Here is a 20,010-nt window from a genome sequence, read left to right as displayed (position 1 = left end):
TTGCTTACTAGGCATATATACACATAAATGGTGAATCAGGACCTGTTACTCTGGTTTATTCCTGTTAAAACTCTATGTTACTGATCTGTGTTACGAAAGCACTAGCTCCAGTTCCATAGTTTATTCAGGCAGGATTTTGCCTTTGACATTAAACACACATGGGTCTATTCAGAACATTTGCTACATCGGTTAAAGTAAAGCTAGGGCTTACTGCTGTGCTTTCATGCAAGAGACAGACAAGCAGGTCATACTAACTGCTCTCCTGCACTGCCAGATCCCCCCCTACATTCTCTGGAGTGTGTGTAGGAGTTACACAAGTAGAGGTCATATTCAAATCACTTGGCATAAATATGTAGTGTATAATGCTATACTGAAGCAAATAAAACTAGTATCCAACTTGCAAGACACAATGTACATAAGTTTTTCTTAAAACAGCCATCTCCAGGATAAAAAGAAAAACCAAACCCAAACAAAAAAAAATCCAACAACCAAATATTCTTATCTTCTTTAACTCTAGTACGATCTCATTATAAAGTTATTACATGTGAAACACATCTGTTCTTATAGAATAAAAAAGCTCTTATTAAAAAAAAGTGAGAGGTCAAGCAGTTCAACTGTAATCAACAGAACTGCAGGAATGTTCAAAAATTCACCCCACTAGCCCAGCACCCTGTTTCCCACAGTGCCCATCCTTGAAGACCTTAAAAGAGCAAGCACAGGTCAAGCATTTACAAGACTTGCCATCAATATCCTCCCAACCTTGCGCTGTTTTGAGATCAGGGGACTACGTAAGACCAAAGTTGTTTGGCTGGCTGGTAACTGCCAATAGCTGCTTGTTCGGTGTATTACATGCTCTGTACCCACGCCAACTTTCGTATCCATATCCCTTATTAAAATCAGTAGATTTCTTACCACATTCTGGTAGTTTTGAACCTGAATTCTTCCAGCTTCCTTTGAAAACCCTTACTTCTTGCACTGTGAATGCTCAGTCACCATCCACCCTCTCCATGTCACCTGTGACTTCTGTAGACCTTTTCGCAGATCTAATCAAAATCAATGGGCAAGTCTCAGCCCTTATCTCTGCTGCAGACAGGCTCAGTGGTACAGAAGGACCTTCATTAAGCTGATGGAATTACTCCTGGTGAGATTATTAGAGACTGCATCTCCAAATCCAGAAAGGCATCTCACCCCAAGAAGTACTTCAGAATGGGACTCACCAGACTATAACGCATGATGCTAAGTGACTTGCAGGGATTAAAACCACAGTTTAGGCAAATACAAAAGTAAGTTGGCCCAAAAGATGGAATAAATGTGCATCTAGCTCCAGAAAACACATCAGTTCCTCTCCCAACCCATTCACCCTGCCCTCTGCTCTGAAATGTAATGCAGCAACACACTCCCAGCATCTCCATATGAACAATATAAGAAAGCTTGACAGTGCAGAAAAGTCTCAGTGCATTGGGGTAAACAAGGCAGGAAAAGAAAACTTATTGTCAGAACTTCCTAACCTTAGGAAGAGCTTAGTAAGATGAAACCTCAAAACCAAGAACTTCTGGGTTTGGAAACTGAGTAAACAGCAGTTACACTTTCCAGTTACCACAGAATTTTAAAGCTAAACCAACATACCCTTGTAGGTAAGGAAGAACCCTTCTCAGAGCTCCAAGTATCCTGTCCCAACAGAGACAGAAAAAAAAACACGGAATACTCGAATCCAAGTAAGTTTACGCAGTAACATTCTTGTCCACAAGATACCAAAGAAAGTCTGAAAGTGCATGTGAATACCTAAGTTTTCACCTGTATTTTTTTCCTTAAGTTATATTATCTAGAATGCTTTACTGCTGCATACAATTTCGCTTATTTCAAAAATAGAGGTCTTGTAGAAAATGAAGCAATATACATACAAAAATAAACACAAACATAATTCTTAACAAATGCTAAAAACAGTAATGAAAAATTCTACAAAATGTGATTCCCCACAAAACGGAAAACAATCACAACACAACCACAAAGTAAGTTTGTACAGCTTAAATAAGGGTCCTGCCCTCAAATGTCATTTGAGGAAGTCTCCCTTCTCTGAACAACATAGGAAGGTCAAGCTCCCTACTTAAGTAGAACCAATGCTGAAAGGCAGCACATGAAACTATCCCCTTATAAAAAGGATAGGAACATTTCTCAATGTGATCATCAGAAACAAATGGAAATAGAACTAATTGCCTTGGTGGTCTTCCAAACAAGAAACAGAGTTCAAAGTGATATATCCTTTCAGTTCTCATTCTCAGCAGGAGGAGCCAGAATATGAACTAGTGAGTCTGGAGAGAGCTTTGAGTAAAGGAGCAAAATTCACACAGAGGAAAGGTAAAGGACAGGAACAAGACAAATATAAATGGCTCTATCCTCTTTGTCTCTGCCAAGTGCCAGAGCTCAAATACATGCTGAGGAGTACCTGCTTGACCCTGTGATCCATGCTTTAGTCACACAGGCAGCTGTAAAATCTAGGACTGCTTGAGCCCACAATCCTAGGGCTGCTCAAATTACCCCAGAAACTGTTTTGTTCACAGCAGCCATAATTTCAGTGAGATATGATGAAAGCCACCTGTGCTCTCCCCTACCACTCAAGTTAACCTTTTGTATTACTGAAGGAGGTCAGCAAAGAACAAAATAAAGAGCAGGTCCTCTGTGACCCTGTAATCAAAACTAAGCATATTTTGATGACTTCTACATTATTCTTTGCTGCTCAGGTCCATAAAAACAGTTCAGCAAGGCACATCCATGGCAAATGACCTCCAACCAGCCGCAGGTCCAGACGCATCAAGTTGTCGCCATACTAAAGCTACAGAGATTCTCAGCTGATTTTTGTAGTATCTTCAGGTTTTCCAAGTGCAATGCTTCTACCAAAGATAAGTGCGTTTGCAGGTTCTCTTTGCTCCTTTTCAATTGGGAAATCTGAATTTTATACAAATGAGATGAAATTGTTAGAAATTTAGATTATTTAATACTGGACATGAATATAATATTTGTGGAAAGCTTATCCCTCTTAATGATTTCATGAACTATGCCAAAATTGTATTTTTTTTAATAAAGAAAGCAAATGGAAAACAAGGAGAGGAAGGGAAGGGTAATGTTTACTTGATACCATGCTCTTAAGCCCATACTATCCTCAAGATATTGCACAAGACCAGGTTCACCTCATACTCTCTGCATAGATGCATTTCCTTTACAAAAGTGTGGTTTTAATAACCTTTTTCCATGATAGCTAACCAACTTGACATTAGTACACATTTCACTGCCAGAATTCAGGAAGGAAGGAGAGACTGTTTTCCTAAGAGCACAGACCTCCCTCACAGAAGCAGTTCATTTGGCTTTAACAAACACAGACTTCACTTTCTGCAACAAGGCATTCGTGGCAGGTCCGCAATATCTTATTTACCCACCTCATATAAGTTTGCATTTTCTTTTAAGAAGTAACATAAACAAACTCAATGATAATGTAGGCAGAGAAAAGTTAAATACTTTTCACTTGTTCACAGGGCTTTCTAATATGGTTCCTTTCTTTGCTGCAGCCACAAATTCTGTCAGTCAGCCTGGAAACAAATCCTACACCACCTCAGTATAGTCAGTTCCCCCTGTCACTTGCTATTCTCACTCCCCAAAAAAATTACACTACTGTACATTTATGTTTGGAAAGAAAGCAATCTGGACTACTTTGTTCTTCCAGTCAAATTACCTGAAGAAGGATATGCTGTGTCTCCTCTATTAAAAAATGGCATATTTTTGCTGTTATAGTCAAAGTCTGCTGTTCGTTTCTGGCTGAAACTACATCACCAAGGAGCGTTCTCTTCCAGGAAGTACTAGAACCAAAATGTTTAAACCCAATCATTTGCTGTATTCTCCAGCTGAATGATAAACATACAGTTAATATACGAATAACATCACTGGCACAGGCAAGTAAGGTTAGCATACATGAAAAAGGCACACATGATTCAAAGAAACCAAGAAAGGTCAGTAGCATTTAAAGTCCCATCAAACCAACAGAGAAAAGGTCTGGAGCCTTAACCTTAAAGTAATATCTGGTTCTCAAAATAGAAAGGAAAAACAATGAGGTGTTTGAAGGAAGCAAAAGACTAAAGCAGCAGACAATGACTTTACATTCTATGTGTTCACCTTTCCTCTTCTGTTTTCTCACCTGAAGTCAATGAGATAGTCACAGGAGATACAAAACGATTGTCCTGGTATCTCACACACAGCCAGCAAACAGCAAATAAAGGAAAGTGACACATGCACATTGTCTAAATATTCCGAGTACTGAACCTTACAATTCATCTGCACCAAGACTTAACAACTTGAGAGCAGTAAGGAGTCTCCAAGACGGTCCATCCCATCCAAAGGTCAGGTTTCTAAAAAGTCAAAAGCAATTAGATTCAGAAAGTGTAAGTGATCTTTGACAGCATAATAGCTTTCTTATTGATAAGTGTCACGAAGAGATTTGCTCTTTGGAACTAGAGGACTCCTTGACTCCCCTTACTCTGCTGTTATCCACAGAGAGGTGACACACTGCATCTTGAAATTTACCTCAAGCTTTGATATTGGTGTTTACTACTTCTACATTCTCTCACAAATAGCAAGTCAATCAGTTTTTTTTAAAAAAAAAAGATTATTTTATGTTGAATTTTGATACTAGAAGCAAAATTTGACTCCCAGAAAAAAAAATGAAAAGAAAGCTCATAGGGAAACAAAAAAACTTCAGATACTTACTCTAAGAAATCATGATCCCTTAGAATGGAAAGTTTCGCATTTCTCTGCTTGTCCACTGGTGGAAAATATTTGAGAAGAGTATCTGCATAAAAACACATTTTAGGTATTTAAATACGTGGTATGTAGAAGAAACCCACAATCCTCAATTCTGAAATGACATTTCAGTCATATTTTTCAAGTAGCTATAGGCCAAAGATCAAAACCTGCTACAATGTTGGTGAACTTTAACATTATCAAAAATGCATCTATTACTCAAAAGCCATCAGCAATCTCCAGGATTGTATCCTTATAATGGAAATCCTGACTGAAGCTGAAGTTATGAACCACTGCCAGTAACTTTAGTTTGTGAGGGTCAGGACTTCAATCACCAAGTCGATGGTACAATCTAAGACATTCAGTTGGAATCTCTACATATATGCTGTTAAGAATCGCAATTTTAAAAGAGGAAAAGTTACCAAAGACACCTTCAATTTTAAAACTCCAATTCCATGCAGTTAAAAGTGGCACCAAGCCTTATTCCACTAATTGGAAAAACAAATACTTTCACAGCACCCAAAAAAAGAAACCAATAATGCCTTAATATGCATTGTCCATGTTGTGCATTTACGTATATGGATGTGTGCAAATTTCTTCATTATCCTTTAGTTATCCTTTTTCACTGACATCTCCTGTTGAATGCAGACAGTACTAACATGCTCAGATGCTCTGTTCTCTATTATTGTGCCTTTCAATGTCAAGACAATCTATAAATCCAACCTGATGAGACATAAACACTGCTATGAGGGTTATCCACAGCAACAAATCCATATTCTAGTAGCAGTCGCTGATTATCATGAGGCCCATAGCAGATAAATACTTCTTCATATCTTTTGCACTGTGATTTTGTCCAAATTTCATATCTTCTTGTCTGCTCATTAAATGCAGCCTTTACCTTTACAAAGGTAAAAATAAAAAGTCTTACTCTTGGCGGAAGGACAGGGTGAAAAAAGGAATCAGACCTTGAATATTAAAATCCAACAGTACCGAATACTTCTCTAACACTGAAAGAAAACAGTGTTACAGATGTCTGAAAAGGCAACCCATCAGTATGAAGAACATACATCAAAACCTTAAACCACAGGGTGCTTCATCAACTCTGTAGACTTATTACAGAGGCCCCAAATCCACAAATAAACATGGCTTCAGGCAGAGTTGGCCGCTTTTGTGCTGTCCCAACTCTGAGCTGGCACGCAGTCCCTGACATGAGGCAGGACTGCTCTATACACTTTCCTAAGGCTGCTCAAAGGCTTCAGTCAGAGGTGAAGTAACTCAGAGACGACATAACTTCAGACTCAGGAGCTGAGCCTTTTGGAAGAGCACGGTAGGGTTATATTTACCAGTAGCTTTTCCATATAGCTACTCTGGATGCAAATCTCACCCAGCCATTGTGGTCTCTCCCTTTAACTTTGCTTTGCTACATAAACTGAAACATTTGAGTCATCTTTATTCAACTACCTTGGGCTGAAAAACAAGCTCCAGGGTATATACTATAACCATGAGTACTCAGCCTGCACGGTTCCCCACCAGACATTTTTCCCACTGTGAGATCCCTCACTGACCCTCCTAATCCATCACCTAATTTCATACTGTACTGAGGTAGTGCATTTACAAATAAAGAATGCATTTACAAATAAAGAAATTAAGTGATGTTTTTAGTTTCTTACCTGAACATTTGGACTGTGGTTTAGCAAATCTAAATATGGTGCCAAAGCATAAACATCTGGCTCAATAGAAAAACATTCCCTCTGTGAATGTTTCATATATATTGTCCTGGTATTAACAGTGCACCAAGCCCACTCGAGAGCACTGTAGTTAAAAATAGTTTCTGTGTTCTCAGCAAACAAAGGCTGCAGGGAAGAGAAGAAAGCCTTGGAAGACATGTACAACTCATGGACCATCATTCTCTGCTCTTGAGCCTTCGTGCGTAGAGGTTCAGGGAGAAGTCTTACTGCATCATGCCCCAAACAAACAGGGCAAGTATATGTCTTCGGTAAAATATCAAGATATGGCTTCCATGGAGATTTTTCACCAGCATGTTTCTCTGCTACTAGAAATGTGCACAGTGCTATCAAAGGAGATACAGGAGGCTTCCATCTATTAGAAAACAGAATAAAAATACCAACACAGCAGATACAAAGAGGTGAGACAGGAAATGAATGCAGCAGTATTTTATGTCTCTGCTAGATCTTTTAAATGTTATAAATAGCTTCTATTTTAAACTTTTTTGTAGTTCATCTTTAAGTCCTTTTGATGATTTCAAAGGGTCTATAAAAGCTGGTTTTTAGTAACAACTTCAGGGTCACCTGTTGGGTTGGGGTTTTTTTGGTGTGACAGTTTTTTTTAGGATACATAACAAATACTCAAAGTCCAGTGCAGGTCTTTGTTCCAAATTTTCCAAAAGGCTATGCTTGCATGACTGCTTTGCAATCCCATTTTGTCATCCTTCTCCCATTGAATCGTATTTGCAAATTCCTCAGAAACCATTCATATCTGACATTTAGGTCCAAGCTGTCTCTAGGAGCAGGTCAATTTCAAGCCTGTAACATCACTCCAACTCTGCCTAACTCTGCTCTGTGTCCAAACCTTACTTATCTGATGATTCCACATGCACAACAGTCATACAAGTTTGAGTATGCAGTTTAAAGCCTTACTACCACTTAAGATGATTAATGATCAACCAGCAGTAAAGGCCAGCTTACCCATGAAGTGTCACTTTTTACTTACTTCATAATGTATTCTCCCAAACAGCTACTAAGGACAGTGCTCGTGGTGAGTAAGCACTTCTCAGGCAATGAAATAATCAGATCCCCTGCCTGCCTTTGAGGGAGAGAAGGAAAAAACAACATACACACAAAGACTAGTAAAGATCAGTTGTACACAACTCATCTACTACACGACTTCTGAACAGAGAGACACTCCCCAGAGAACACTAATGTCAAGAAGCAAAGAGAAGTGCTGTTGAACTTTATGGAAACTAGATAGTTTTAAGACAGTCACAGTCCAGCGAAGGAGTATGACACAGTCAGTAGGAACTGTCACCTGCAAAAAGCTGTTCACAAAAAGTTTGGTGCCTGGCTACTGATTTTCTTTGTCCTGAGATATATTTTAAAGTAGATCTCACTAACAACTGTACTTCTACCAACGCAGCAGGGTGGGGTAGGGATATTATAGATCATGTCTATGCTGACCTTGTTTGACAAGCTGCTATGTGTGTGTAAATTAGCTTTCATGCCTGGCTTGAGCCATATATGTCCATGCCTGTAAAGAGAGGATATGAATCAAGTCAACACTCTCCCCTTCCAGTTCCTCTCCTGAGTTTCCATATCTTGCTCAAGCTCAGTTGAGTCCAGCTCTCATTTCATTTACAGTAGACTCACAGCATTGTGAATTCAACAGCTGACTCTAGACCTGAGCCAGCATGATAACATACACTATTCTCTACACACATCTCCTTCCTACTTCCTGCTATACTTAATTTGCAAAAGGTTCTGGTCTGATTCCCCATTATATGATATACTGTTCTCATACCAGTTAGGAAACTTCTCTAACAAGCCTATTTTCTGAGAGGCACTTTTAAGTCAAGAGTTTGATCTTTCTGTGCCAGTATCTTAAGTGCAAAGTATTTTTTTCTATCATTCCCTTTTTCTGCTGGGAATATCTGAGAAATTACGTTTCTGTTAGCTGGTCTACTAACAAAGAAGACTCCAGCAAAGTGAGGTTACAGCTGTCTATTTACATCACGGCTAAGACAATCTAAAGATAAATGCTGCTTAAAGACCCCTCCCTTTCCTCCATCCCCCTCCCTGATATGCCATTCCTCCTTGTACCAGCACTAACCAAGATGGGAGACTTGAAGGAACAAAGCTAATAATTATTTTGAAAAGGTTTCTGTCTACCTTGCAACTTATCACGAGCGGGGAAGATCGCTACAGCAAGTGCAAAGGAAGCTGTGGGAGCCAGGGCTGAGGGAAAAGGCATACAGGAGGGAAGGGGCCAGCTCCTTTTGGTTTCAGCCACTGATTGCCTTAAATTGAAACATTAGACTACATACTAAATCTCTGTAAATGAGTACAGGAATGTTTTCATCCAACAAGCACTCAGGGTACATAGGACATCATCCTACAGATATGCCAACACTGCAAATTCTGATACTATGCCAGAAGTTACACTGACAACAGGGACTGTGAAGACCTTGTCTGGAATTTTGAGCTTTTCTTGTTGCAAAAGTCATTACATCTCAAAAGAAACCAAGGAGCTCTTTCATTAGAATCAACATTACTAACCTGAAGAGCTTTTGTTGTCATCAGTCCTCTTCCTGTACCTGAAGCAGGAACAAAGAGAACTGCTTAAATGCATGTATATTTGTAAAATACAGGAGACACTGATAAGCTGCAATAAATTAACAGATCAGCAAGGAAAAGCTCTAAAAGAACATACATTACCTCTTACAAATCATAAAAGGCAATTATGGGTTGTTCCTGATATATTTCTTTGTTCTCTGATTCTCTTTTCACCTTACAGAAGACTGTGAACACTCCTCCCTTGCAACATTTGCTGTCCGAGTCTAGCAATTACTCAACTTCTTTTTCCCATTTTCTTCTTTAAACAACTCTTTCATCACTGGCTGCTGTCCTTGGTTTCAGAGTTTTAACTAAACCTTACAATTTCTATTCATAATATTTTTCTCTGATTCATCCTATTATCTCTACTCTCTCTTCTATATTTCAAAAGTTTTTGAAACATAATCTACTTAAAGAGAAAAAATACAAGTATACCTTCACTGGGAATCCCAGCTCTAATACCATTTACTTATGTGTATCACCAGATCTGCTGAGTTCACATGGGAAAAAAAAAAAGTAAATTATAACACGGTTAGATTCTGATACTGGAAATGCTTAAAGAGATACTTCTTCTTCAAAACTGTGCTACTAACACTAAAAAAAAATCTTGATTTCTACAGTTAATTCAGCACAGGTGAACGTGCTTCGCAGTATACCAGAGTATTTTCACACAAGAGTTTTACACAACATTATCTTTCTACAAGAAACAGTTTACACTACTTCAGGCCCCCATATCTACTTGTTTATGCTAAATGACATTCACGTGCATTTGGCAGAAGTCCTAAAAAGACTGATGGTAACTGGCATTTTTCCTTATGCCAGCCACATGTGTGATTCAAAATGAAAGCACAAATCTAAGATTCTTAGAAGAATCAGAACTTTGTTACAACAACAAATAACTAAAACATTACCCCAGAACTCCGCTGGCCTTAAATTACCATCTTCAAATCCTCTGTCTTTCAGCCACTTCTTAAGTTTAACGTATTCCAGATTGTGACTGCAGTTGACTAAAAATAAAAAAAGATGAGACTCATGCTATTTAAAACACTCTCTTAGAAAATAAATGAAATTAAAAAAATCTTACTGTACAGTCAGAAAAGCATTTTAACATAGTATAATGGATGGCCCATCCCTGGCAGTGTTGAAGGCCAGGCTGGATGGAGTTTTGAGCAAACTGCTCTACTGGAAGGTGTCTCTGACCATGGCAGGGTGGTTGGAACTAGATGATCTTTAAGAACCCTTTCAATCCTAACCATTCTATGATTCTATGATAACAGAATAGCAATAAAGGCTCCCCTCAAACTAGCTTACTAAGTTCTGTGCCCTTGGCCACTACAGATTCTTAGAACTGCAGAAGTTATACAGCATATTTAAGGGTCAAAGAATTTAAGAATAATTTAGTACTTGCCATTAGCCAGAAAAGCGAGCTCACAATATTCTCATGCTCTTCTTGGGATTGTAAACTAGTGTTAGAATACTGGAATTAAAAACCCCTAACATTAATGCATGTTATTTTTAAAGCACAAATATTTGACAAATACACACCCTAAAATGATACCTTGACAAACAATTGGTTATTTTACGTGATAAACACATAAATGTATCGGCTTTCACAAATCATAGGTGTGGTTATGTGGATATAACTACACAAGTTTATAGTAACAAAACCAAAGCTCAATAAAGACACAAGATGAGCAAAACAGAGTTGCATAGTAGAAGAATCTGTAAAGGTAAAGAGAAGGGGGGGGGGGTTTGCATGCTTGATATAAGAAAAGCTAGTGCCTGGAAAATACAAAGTTAAAGTACTTTCAGCTTAATTTAGGTTGTAGAAAGAGAACAATGTTTATGTTGTTAGCCTGTGGAATTTAGTGGCCCCACTAAACATGAATGAGTTATTTCACACCATCCTTCTACTTATCAGTTAGTTTAGAGACAGAGCCTTTCAAACACCTGCTAGCTTGGGATACTCCTTGTCTGCCCATCCCACTATAAATTTTGCAGGAAGGACACACTGTTTAAAATCTTTGCTAGTTATCAGAATAATTACAGCTATGGCTGGTTTTAGCGAGTTGTGTGATTACTGGGGCATCCAACTGTGCCAAAGATGAAAAGCACACTGCGAGGAAGACTGCTTACTTCATCTTGAAGACCCCTACTCACATGAGAAAGACTGCTTGCTTCATCCTCAAGACTCCTTCCCACAATCATTGAAGAGCAGTGCACAGACACCAAGAGGAGGAGACTTATGATAATAAATCACTGGACTTAGTTATAATGTTCCCTGCCTATACGCAGGAATTACGAATATGTATGTGACTAATGCAATAGTGAAAGTATATAAACCTGTAACAAATACCTATCATTTGCGCCTCTGGTTATGGTGATGCGCCCAGTGCTGTTTGCTTTTGCTTTATCAACTTTGTCCCTCAATAAAACCTTGTTATCTTGTTTAGAGGACTGAATTCGTATTTCACATTTTATTATTTAGCAGTACTTCTGGAGACAATACCTCCACCAGGAGTCCGCAAGTGCTTTCTTCTTCTCTTTCGGCCTGTCCGACCTCTGCTTTTCTTCATAATTAAGTAACAGATTTTACCTTTTTTTGACAACCTGAATGAAAAAGAAAAAAGTTACCTGCACATACGTAGTCTCTTTCAAATACTGCATGTTAATCTCAGTAAGACAAATCAGACCATTGCCTGCTTAATAAATTGCCTCTTTAAAGTTTAGAGAACATACTACAAGCAAGTCTCTAAACAAGAGTGTGTAATAGTGTTGAGGAAAGATGGGAAGCCTTCACCTTCAAACATCACTTTTGCCAAGGCACGGCCATAATCTTCTACAGGAAACGAGACACTAGTGTTGATGTGCACAGAACTAAAAGTTTTCTATCCTTGTATTACATTTGTTTTCTTGAAAATTCATTAGCATAAGCAGCCTTTGCACCTTGACAGCCTACAAGAAATTGGGAGAGGGACTTTTCACAGGGGCATGTAGTGACAGGACAAAGGGGAATGGCTATAAACCAAAAAAGGGTAGATTTAGATTAAACATTTGGAAGTTCTTTACTGTGAGGATGGTGAGGCACTGACATAGGTTGTCCAAATAAACTGTGGATGCCCTGTGCCTGTAAGCAGTTAAGGCCAGGATGGACCGGGCTTTAAGCAACCTGGTCTAGTGGAAAAGGGTCCCTGCCCATGGAAGGAGGGTTTAACAAGATATTTTTAAGGTCCCTTCCAACCCAAACGGTTCTGTGTTTTATATCTTTGGATAACAATAAAAGCAAAATAGAGCTCCCTGACCACATGCACTGCAGGAATAAATCTTACCCCAGATCAACACCACCAAACACCCCAGTCCCATACAGCACCGTGACACTACACCACAACACCTCCAGCACGTGTTACAAATGAATAGCATCAGCCTGGCTCTTTACACTTCAATCTGTTGCTGAAACGTACATTTAAGTTCCCCTCACTACCGCTTTTAGCTGAACCCCACTCGCCGAGGCACTGCCTGAGACCGGGAGTGCTGCCCCTCACCGGGGTCACCGGGCGGCACACAGGTTCCTGTGGCCAAGGACCACCTTCCTCAGCTACAGGCACACTGGAGAACACCTACAGCGGCTTCAACTCCAGACTCCCTTCCGGGCTGGAACAAGGACGAAGCATAGAACAAAGGTGGACACGCTGCCCAGCGCCCCAAGTTCCCCGCCCGCCACCGGCCCACCTGGTTTAGAGAACACAGGAACCACCTCCCTGCCGCTACCCGCCGCAGCCGCACAGCCCTTACTGCACCCAACCGGGCCTGTCGCGGGAGGCGGGGCTGCCTCGCCGCCATTTTAACTGAGTTCGCGTCCCCGCCCTCGGTGTAAGAGTGGCTGCGGTCAGTTTGTTCTTCCGCCTCCGTGCACAGCTGAGGAGCGAGGGGAGAGGCAGGTGGGTGAGAACTTGTCGGCTGCCCCGCAGCTTCTCGCCGCGTTCAGCCCCTTTGCGGGGTGTGGAACTGCCGAGGTCGGTCCCGTCCCGCGGAGAGCCCCCTGAGGAGCCGAGCTTCATCGCGGTTGGCGGGTGCGCTTTGCGTTCCCGTCAGGGGGAAAACCGGCCCTGAGGAAGGGGCAGGGAGTGAAATGTGCCCATTCGCAGTGCGAGGATGAAGCGGGAGGGTGGCTTCTCGTCCTGGTGCAGTCAGTCGATAGCTGGGCAGGAGCCGGTTCGGATTTCATTGGCTGCCTACTACTAATAGTTGCAAGTTAATTTAGAAGGGGGGTAGCAATTAAGTCAAAACTGAGCAAACCCAGCATTTTAAATGTGCTATTTCGGGGGGGGGGGGGGGGGGGGAGGGGAGGGGAAAAGAAAGGGCAAGCAGACTTTGTATTTAGAGTTGTCTGGTGTGGTGAACATAATAAATATCTGTAGTCAATCTGTGATCTGCTGTTTCCCTCTAAAATGCCAGAACTGGTTCTCCTGCCTGACACTCAAAGATCAACCCAGTCCCCCCCCCCCCTCATATTTGGGGGTTTTTCAGCTTTGGCTGCATCACTGCTTGAACTGAACCAGCTGAATATCCTCAGGAGAAAGAAATGGTGTTGCTGTAAGGTGTATGTGCAGAAGAGTTTACTCCTATCAAAAGTTAACTTGGTCCTGCAGATCAGTCATTGACTTTTTGCTTTTTATTAACCCAGTTACTGGTTGGGCCTTCTTCGAAATACTAAAGCTAAATCTGTCTTTCTTATGCTACTTTAGTATGTTAGTGTGCACTCTAATGTACTTTCACATAAATCAAAGGGTAATTCTGTATGAAATTTTAAAGAAAAAACACTTTCATCCATTTTCAAATAACCATCTTTGTCCATCTGAATGTGAAATTTTCTTCTTTGCTATTTGCAGTTACTATCACTTTGACATACATTCAGAGAGGAGCTATGTCCAGCATACCAGTGGCTGTGGTGACCGGATCCAACAAAGGGATCGGATTCTCAATTGTTCAGGCTCTATGCCAGCAGTTCTCAGGGGACGTGTACTTGACAGCCAGAGACCCCGGCCGTGGCCAGGAAGCAGTGAAAAAGCTCCAGGAGAAAGGACTGCGTGCACTCTTCCATCAGCTGGATATCGACGATCTGCAGAGCATCAGAGCTCTCCGTGACTTCCTAAAGGAGAAATATGGAGGGCTCGACGTGCTGGTTAACAATGCAGGGATCGCTTTCAAAAGTAAGGAAACACGCTGTCTGGGATAGTACAATGTGCTGCAAAGCAATATGGAGAACTGTAGTAGATTCATAGGGGATTTTACAAAGTTTTTTATATGGGACTTCTGTGCCAGTGGCATACTACTTTTTTGGCTGGGCAAGCTGCCTACCTTCTTAAGCATGCTGAGAGGGCAGTGTGAAATGTCTTTTCCTCTAGCATCTCTTGGACTACCTGTGCATGTAAAGACAGTTCCCTGGAATATTGTATTTGCATCACATAGAGAGAGTGAAAATATTTTAGGCACACAATGCACATGACCAGAGTTGTGTTTATTGCCTCAGTGCCCCTGGGTTTTACCACACCCAAGGGAGCCCAACATCTGTGTTAATATCAGCTGTGTTCCTCAGGAAACACATGTGTTTTCTCTCTTCTGCAAAGCTCATACTTTGTTCTATGCATTATCTGTTCAAGGATTCCAGTTGATAAAAAAGAACCTTTGGCCTTGGGTGATTTTGTCATCTTTACTTCAGGCCTCTCAGTTACCTATGTATCTGTTAAACCTAAACTTTGCTGTGCTTAGCAAGAATGTAACCCTTTCATCTTCTAGTAAACAGGAAGGGAAGTGAGGAAGATATAGCAGTTGTAAGGTAGAAGAGTGTGTTATCCTTGTATATGTTTGTGAAAACAAGTTGAGTGTTAACTCCAGATAGAGCAAATCACAAGCATGACTACTAGTTCGTTTCCCTACCAGTACAAACTTGTTCTTTCCATGTTTTCTGGTTTGTTTTGATTTTTTGGTTTTGCTTTTCAAATCTCCAGTTAGGACATGTAGCAGGTAAGTACGTAAAATAGCATGAGCAGTGGTGTTTCTGCTACTTCCTTTACTACATTGTGGATTTTTCTATCCATAGGTTTCTTCTAGATGTTTAGCCTAGACTCTCTTCAAGCTGACAACTCACTATGAGTCAGCAGTAGGTCATACAACTGACCAATTTCTTAGTCATAACTGTTGTGTAAGTATCTAGCACAGAGGCTAGAGGGTTTAACACCTATGTGTTAAAAGTTCTTACTTGCTGTGATGGTTATCTCATTTTGGTTTTAATTCTAGCTTCTGAGATTGGCTTTTCTACGCAAGCTTGCTTCTTGCCTCGCCAAGTTTCTTCTGTCATCCCAGAATTTATGCTTTCCTTTCTTTATTGTAGCATTATGTGTTATTTCTAGCTGTCAAAGATTGGATTTGCCATTACATTTAATTCATTGTTCTGGTTCTGTGCTGTGCTACAGATAGTCCAGCAAAAACTGTTCCTGTATGAGATGATTATGTACATGTGGATTGCTTTCTGGATGAGCTTCTGTGAGAACAGTTAATTGTAGTAACATTTGTTAAATCAGGAGAGTATTTATTAGATGTTACAAGCAATGTATCTTGTTAGACAAATGAGTAGGTTTTGGAATATAGGGGAGCTTTTTGTCTTCTTCTAAGGTGGATACAGAAGAAGAAGTTTGAAGTTGTGTAGGTTTTTAGTTTCTTCTCCCACTGTTGTTAACTCTTGCAATAGGTCTTGATCTGGCATCATGTCACAGATGTAAATGCAAGTGATTTGCAAAACTTGATGCCATCAGTGCCCATTGCTTGGGAGTATGAATGACTGAGTTGCTGAAGCACACTCATGTGTTTTGCAATAAAACCACAACTGTGTTAAATACTAAATAATCTGTCACTGCTTTTCTAAGTTAACATAGGTCTGGGCTATGAAGACAAGTGAAGACCTGCCTAATCTGTGTAGGTGGCCTTCCTCTTGCCAGAAAGAGAGCGGTGTAACAGAAGAGGAGGAATGCTGTTACTTTAACTCTTACTTCCCCCTCAAAGTGGAAAATGCATATGGCTTATTGCTAAACCAGATTGTCAGCTGATGGCACATACTACCACACTTTTGGTGGAGGCAAGCTGTCAATTCTGTCTGATGAAATCATACGCTTGCAGTGCAGTTCTATATCTGCTTATGCTTACCTAAGTCAGCTCCCTTTCCTAGCTGCTAATTCCCACTCCTTTTGTTGTATTAGCACAGATCTGTTAGTTCAGGGTGTGGTTTATGACATGATTATTTATCAGTTTGGGAATTGTTTGGGGTTTTTTTGTTTGGGTTTTGATTTGGTGTGATTGGTTTTTGTTCAGGGGGAGGGGAGGAGGGTGTTTTGTTTTGTTTTTCCAAAATGCACCAAATCTTACCCCTGCAGTCTTTATAGAAGCTTTTACAGTGTTTGTTATGGTTTGACACTGTTCCATCTTCAAGCCCAAGCTAAGAACCCAAGTTGTGACAACATAAGAATTGGGATATAGAAGCAGTTGTCTGCCTTGTTGTTGGATGTTAGTACTGGGGTGATAGTCTAACTTTCGTACCTTTAGTAGCAGCATCCTAAATTGAGGATTTGCCTTTTTGGTCTTCCCTTGCCTGGTATGTCAGGATTGTGGCGAAGTGTTGTGCTATGCATTTAAGAGGAGAGGGCACCTCTACGTTTACTTGCATGTGATGGTAGCAGTGCGACCTCTGTGTGCTAGGTGCCAGTAGGTACAGGCAGGTCAGTGAGCAGGTTGGGCAGAACATCTTGTGATAGTAGTCTTTCCTTGTCCCTTCCATATGAAAGGCGGAAAGACAAATGTCCTGTGAGTTTGCAAATGACTACAGAGTGATGCAGCTAGCTTTCCTGGGCCAAAGCTAAAACCTTCAGCTAAGGAGACGTTAAAACAGAATTAGCTCATTATTAATATAATATTGCAAAGTGAGGTCTTTTCATTACCAAGAATGTGAGTGTTAATAATGTTGCTCTTTTTTTTTCCCCCTCCCTTATGTAAGTGCATGACACAACTCCATTTGCGGTCCAAGCAGAGGTTACACTGAAGACAAACTTCTTTGGAACGAGGAATGTTTGCACAGAATTGTTGCCTCTTGTGAAGCCTTATGGTAAGTGTAACATTAACAAGTAGAGAAATAGTCTTAAGTGAATTTTGGTCTTCATTAGGTGGTAAATCCTGTTCAGTCTCAGATACACACTGCCCTATAGCAAGAGAAGTGTATCTTGCTGTATTGTATGGGTGTGTTAATTAAGTCATTAACAGAAAGGATTAATTTTTGTGGGGTCTCTGCATTAAGAACTAGATTGCTGTTGTTGAATTCTATATTATTCTGGGGATTTTGAGGTATATTCTCACAGCACTTTATTTGAGCTGTTGCGGAAGTGAGAACATTTTCCCACAGCACTTTGAGAGTGAAGTCTGTCTGCCATTAATGAGAAAATCACTTCCTATCATGAATATCCTACAGATTGTACCAGGTGATTTCCTGGAAGCATACCTGAAGTTTGATAGAAAGTTATTACAGGTTCATACCTTAACTTACCCTCTGTAATGAAATTCACTAGAAACACTTGTCAGCGCAGTGATCTGGCAGAAGCTCTACAAAATAGCCCACACAAAATATTTTACAGGTGTTGACTGAAGTAGTGAATATGTAGCTGTAGAGCAAGCCCACTTCAGTGTCTGAGCTTGTTTAATGTGTGTAAAAGTAATTGGTGTTTACTGTCTTTTGGCAGGTAGAGTGGTGAATGTCTCTAGTATGGTAAGTAGATCAGCTCTGGGAAAGTGCAGCGGAGAACTACAGCAGAAGTTTCGCAGCAACACTATCACTGAGAATGAGTTAGTGGACCTCATGACTAAATTTGTGGAAGATACAAAAAAAGGTGTGCATGAGAAGGAGGGTTGGCCAAATACTGCCTATGGGGTCTCCAAAATTGGTGTCACAGTCTTGTCCAGGATTCAAGCCCGGATGTTAAATGAGGAAAGAAAAGATGACCACATCCTTGTCAATGCCTGCTGTCCTGGATGGGTGAGAACAGATATGGCAGGTCCTAAGGCCCCTAAATCACCAGATGAAGGGGCTGAGACCCCAGTTTACTTGGCCCTTTTGCCTTCAAATGCTGATGGTCCTCATGGCCAGTTTGTTAGTGAAAAAACTGTTCAAACCTGGTAAGCTTGTGTACGTGGACCCATGAAGTGGTAATATGACTGTGGATTAGCCTGTTCCTTGGTAGGGCATTTAGCCAGAGTAGACCTATCCTGTCCAGTGCAGCAATAGGGTCCTTTACCACTACACTGAGGGTTCACAGTTACAGTACTCCTCTGGTGTTGAGTCTGCACTAGGGCACACTTCACAACAGCCTCCATTAGCCTGCTTTACAGCATTGCTGTAACCCAGAATCTGGTTTCTGGGTGTTCCAGCCCAGATGATACAGACTAATTTCGTGTTGCCCTAATGCAGATGTATGTGACCTTGTTTACCTGAATTTACTCTTAATTAAATCATTGCCAACCCTTCTCCCACTCCCCCCTAGACAGATTTCTGACATGGAGTTAGGATGAGGGAGTGGATGCCTTATGCTTTTCAGCGCAGCAGAGCTCTTTCTGGGGACCATAGTTGCTTCTGGAGATTGCACAGAGTTTCTTAGCCCTACAGAACAACAGATCTGGGGAAAGACTAAAAAGATCAAACAGGACTCAGTGTTGTATAGATATTTTTTGCCATCAAAATGGAATTGGGTAAAAATAAAAATTGCTATGATATGCCATTAATAGGAAAACTTAATCAGTTGCCTCTTAATATGTCTGTTAATCATTTGGCTCTATTAATATGTATGACAATAAATGATTACTTACTGATTTGTATTCCTCCAACTGGCTTATTCCATTATTAAAAATTTATGTTTGAAAGTTTGCTTTCATTTTGTGCGGCTAAGTTTGTAGGTGGAATGCATGATTATATAAAGAGACAGCAAACTACAGATCTGACAGAGCAAACTCTTTTTCAGAACTTCCAGTTCATTTATTGCACAGCTGGAATTTTCCTTGTTAAAACCTAAGGAAACACTAAATATTAAGTGCTCTTCACATAGTAGAGAAAATGCAAATATTATAATGTAGGATAGGATTGAAATATGTAACTACCATGTCAATCAAAACAAGTCATACAAGCAAAATCACAAGTTAAAGAAGCAGTGATGTGGAGAGCATGAAATTTGCTTTCTCATTTTAGATTGTCATGATTGCATTTCAAAAACTCGGGTTACTACAGCATTTCAAGATGTGATGGTGATACTGGGTGGAAGCAGGGGCAACGTGAGGGCAGGGCACCTGAGACAGTGCCAGGCTGTGGGGCAGCTCGCTGCAGGGGGCTGGAGCAATGGGAGCTGTAACCAGGCAGCTCTTTCTCCACCATGTCCTGCCAGCCAACATGAAAGCTGTAGCAGAAACCCTGGCAGAGCCAACAGAATCCTGTCCCTTATTCCCTGCAGGACAGATGTCCACATTGCTGCTTTGGATAGCAGGAGACCACTGCTCTCTTCTTGCTGTGAGAAGTTACAGGAGTTGGAAACAATTGCCTATAAACCTGTTATTAGTAATGACAGATTGCTAGTGTACATATTAATTCTTAATCAGGAGCTGGCAAGATAGTGCCAATGTGGCTTAGCTGAATGGGGTTTATATTAGCTTTATATTAGCAGTTTGTGTTTTGGGAAGCCTTGGAGTGAAAGACTTTGGACATAAATAATGTGTGGTTATCACAAGCACAGAACAAAAGCATGGCTATGGTCCTTTAAGGGTATGGTACCTATTCTTTTTATGAAGGCTGAAGTAT

At 40.6% G+C, this 20,010-nt stretch overlaps 2 protein-coding genes across 9 annotated transcripts; one reads left to right on the top strand and one right to left on the bottom strand.

The window, feature by feature from the left end:
* Nucleotides 1-1,763: 1,763 nt before the first annotated feature.
* On the bottom strand, nucleotides 1,764-13,104 carry SETD4 (SET domain containing 4). 7 transcript variants are annotated; one of them, XM_034074403.1, is made up of 12 exons: nucleotides 12,861-13,097; nucleotides 11,641-11,741; nucleotides 10,043-10,138; nucleotides 9,075-9,112; nucleotides 7,516-7,604; nucleotides 6,741-6,885; nucleotides 6,456-6,638; nucleotides 5,509-5,683; nucleotides 4,753-4,834; nucleotides 4,314-4,394; nucleotides 3,725-3,848; nucleotides 1,764-2,943 (listed from the first exon to the last, which is right to left on the bottom strand). In XM_034074403.1, exons 2-12 carry the CDS (start codon nucleotides 11,705-11,707, stop codon nucleotides 2,809-2,811), a joined length of 1,215 nt encoding a protein of 404 aa, XP_033930294.1. In that variant the 5' UTR covers nucleotides 11,708-11,741; nucleotides 12,861-13,097; the 3' UTR covers nucleotides 1,764-2,808. The 7 variants fall into 7 exon arrangements, with proteins under 7 accessions (XP_033930294.1, XP_005151728.2, XP_030907146.2 ...); XM_005151671.3 differs by having other exon boundaries at nucleotides 6,456-6,885; nucleotides 12,861-13,096; XM_031051286.2 differs by lacking the exons at nucleotides 11,641-11,741; nucleotides 12,861-13,097 and adding an exon at nucleotides 11,488-11,552 and having other exon boundaries at nucleotides 6,456-6,885.
* Nucleotides 12,977-19,049, top strand: CBR1 (carbonyl reductase 1). 2 transcript variants are annotated; one of them, XM_005151672.4, is made up of 4 exons: nucleotides 12,977-13,069; nucleotides 14,021-14,341; nucleotides 17,176-17,283; nucleotides 17,912-19,049. In XM_005151672.4, the coding sequence occupies exons 2-4, from the start codon at nucleotides 14,056-14,058 to the stop codon at nucleotides 18,346-18,348; spliced, it is 831 nt and encodes a 276-aa protein (XP_005151729.1). In that variant the 5' UTR covers nucleotides 12,977-13,069; nucleotides 14,021-14,055; the 3' UTR covers nucleotides 18,349-19,049. The 2 variants fall into 2 exon arrangements, with proteins under 2 accessions (XP_005151729.1, XP_030907151.1); XM_031051291.2 differs by lacking the exon at nucleotides 12,977-13,069 and adding an exon at nucleotides 13,079-13,201.
* Nucleotides 19,050-20,010: the final 961 nt, after the last annotated feature.

The sequence above is a fragment of the Melopsittacus undulatus genome, chromosome 2 (assembly GCF_012275295.1).
Source record: "Melopsittacus undulatus isolate bMelUnd1 chromosome 2, bMelUnd1.mat.Z, whole genome shotgun sequence".
Classification (NCBI taxonomy): domain Eukaryota; kingdom Metazoa; phylum Chordata; class Aves; order Psittaciformes; family Psittaculidae; genus Melopsittacus; species Melopsittacus undulatus.
Note: the sequence above shows the minus strand (reverse complement) of the source record. Positions and strands in the feature narration are given on the sequence as shown.

Coding starts and splice junctions, on each gene's coding strand:
- SETD4 (XM_005151671.3), bottom strand. CDS start 11,707: ATGAAGAAAAGCAGAGGTCGGACAGGCCGAAAGAGAAGAAGAAAGCAC. Junction 9,113..10,042: donor AAGGCCAGCGGAGTTCTGGG/GTAATGTTTTAG, acceptor TTCCTGCTTCAG/GTACAGGAAGAGGACTGATG. Junction 5,684..6,455: donor ACCACAGTCCAAATGTTCAG/GTAAGAAACTAA, acceptor ACCTTTGTAAAG/GTAAAGGCTGCATTTAATGA.
- CBR1 (XM_005151672.4), top strand. CDS start 14,056: ATGTCCAGCATACCAGTGGCTGTGGTGACCGGATCCAACAAAGGGATC. Junction 14,342..17,175: donor TGCAGGGATCGCTTTCAAAA/GTAAGGAAACAC, acceptor CCCTTATGTAAG/TGCATGACACAACTCCATTT. Junction 17,284..17,911: donor GCCTCTTGTGAAGCCTTATG/GTAAGTGTAACA, acceptor GTCTTTTGGCAG/GTAGAGTGGTGAATGTCTCT.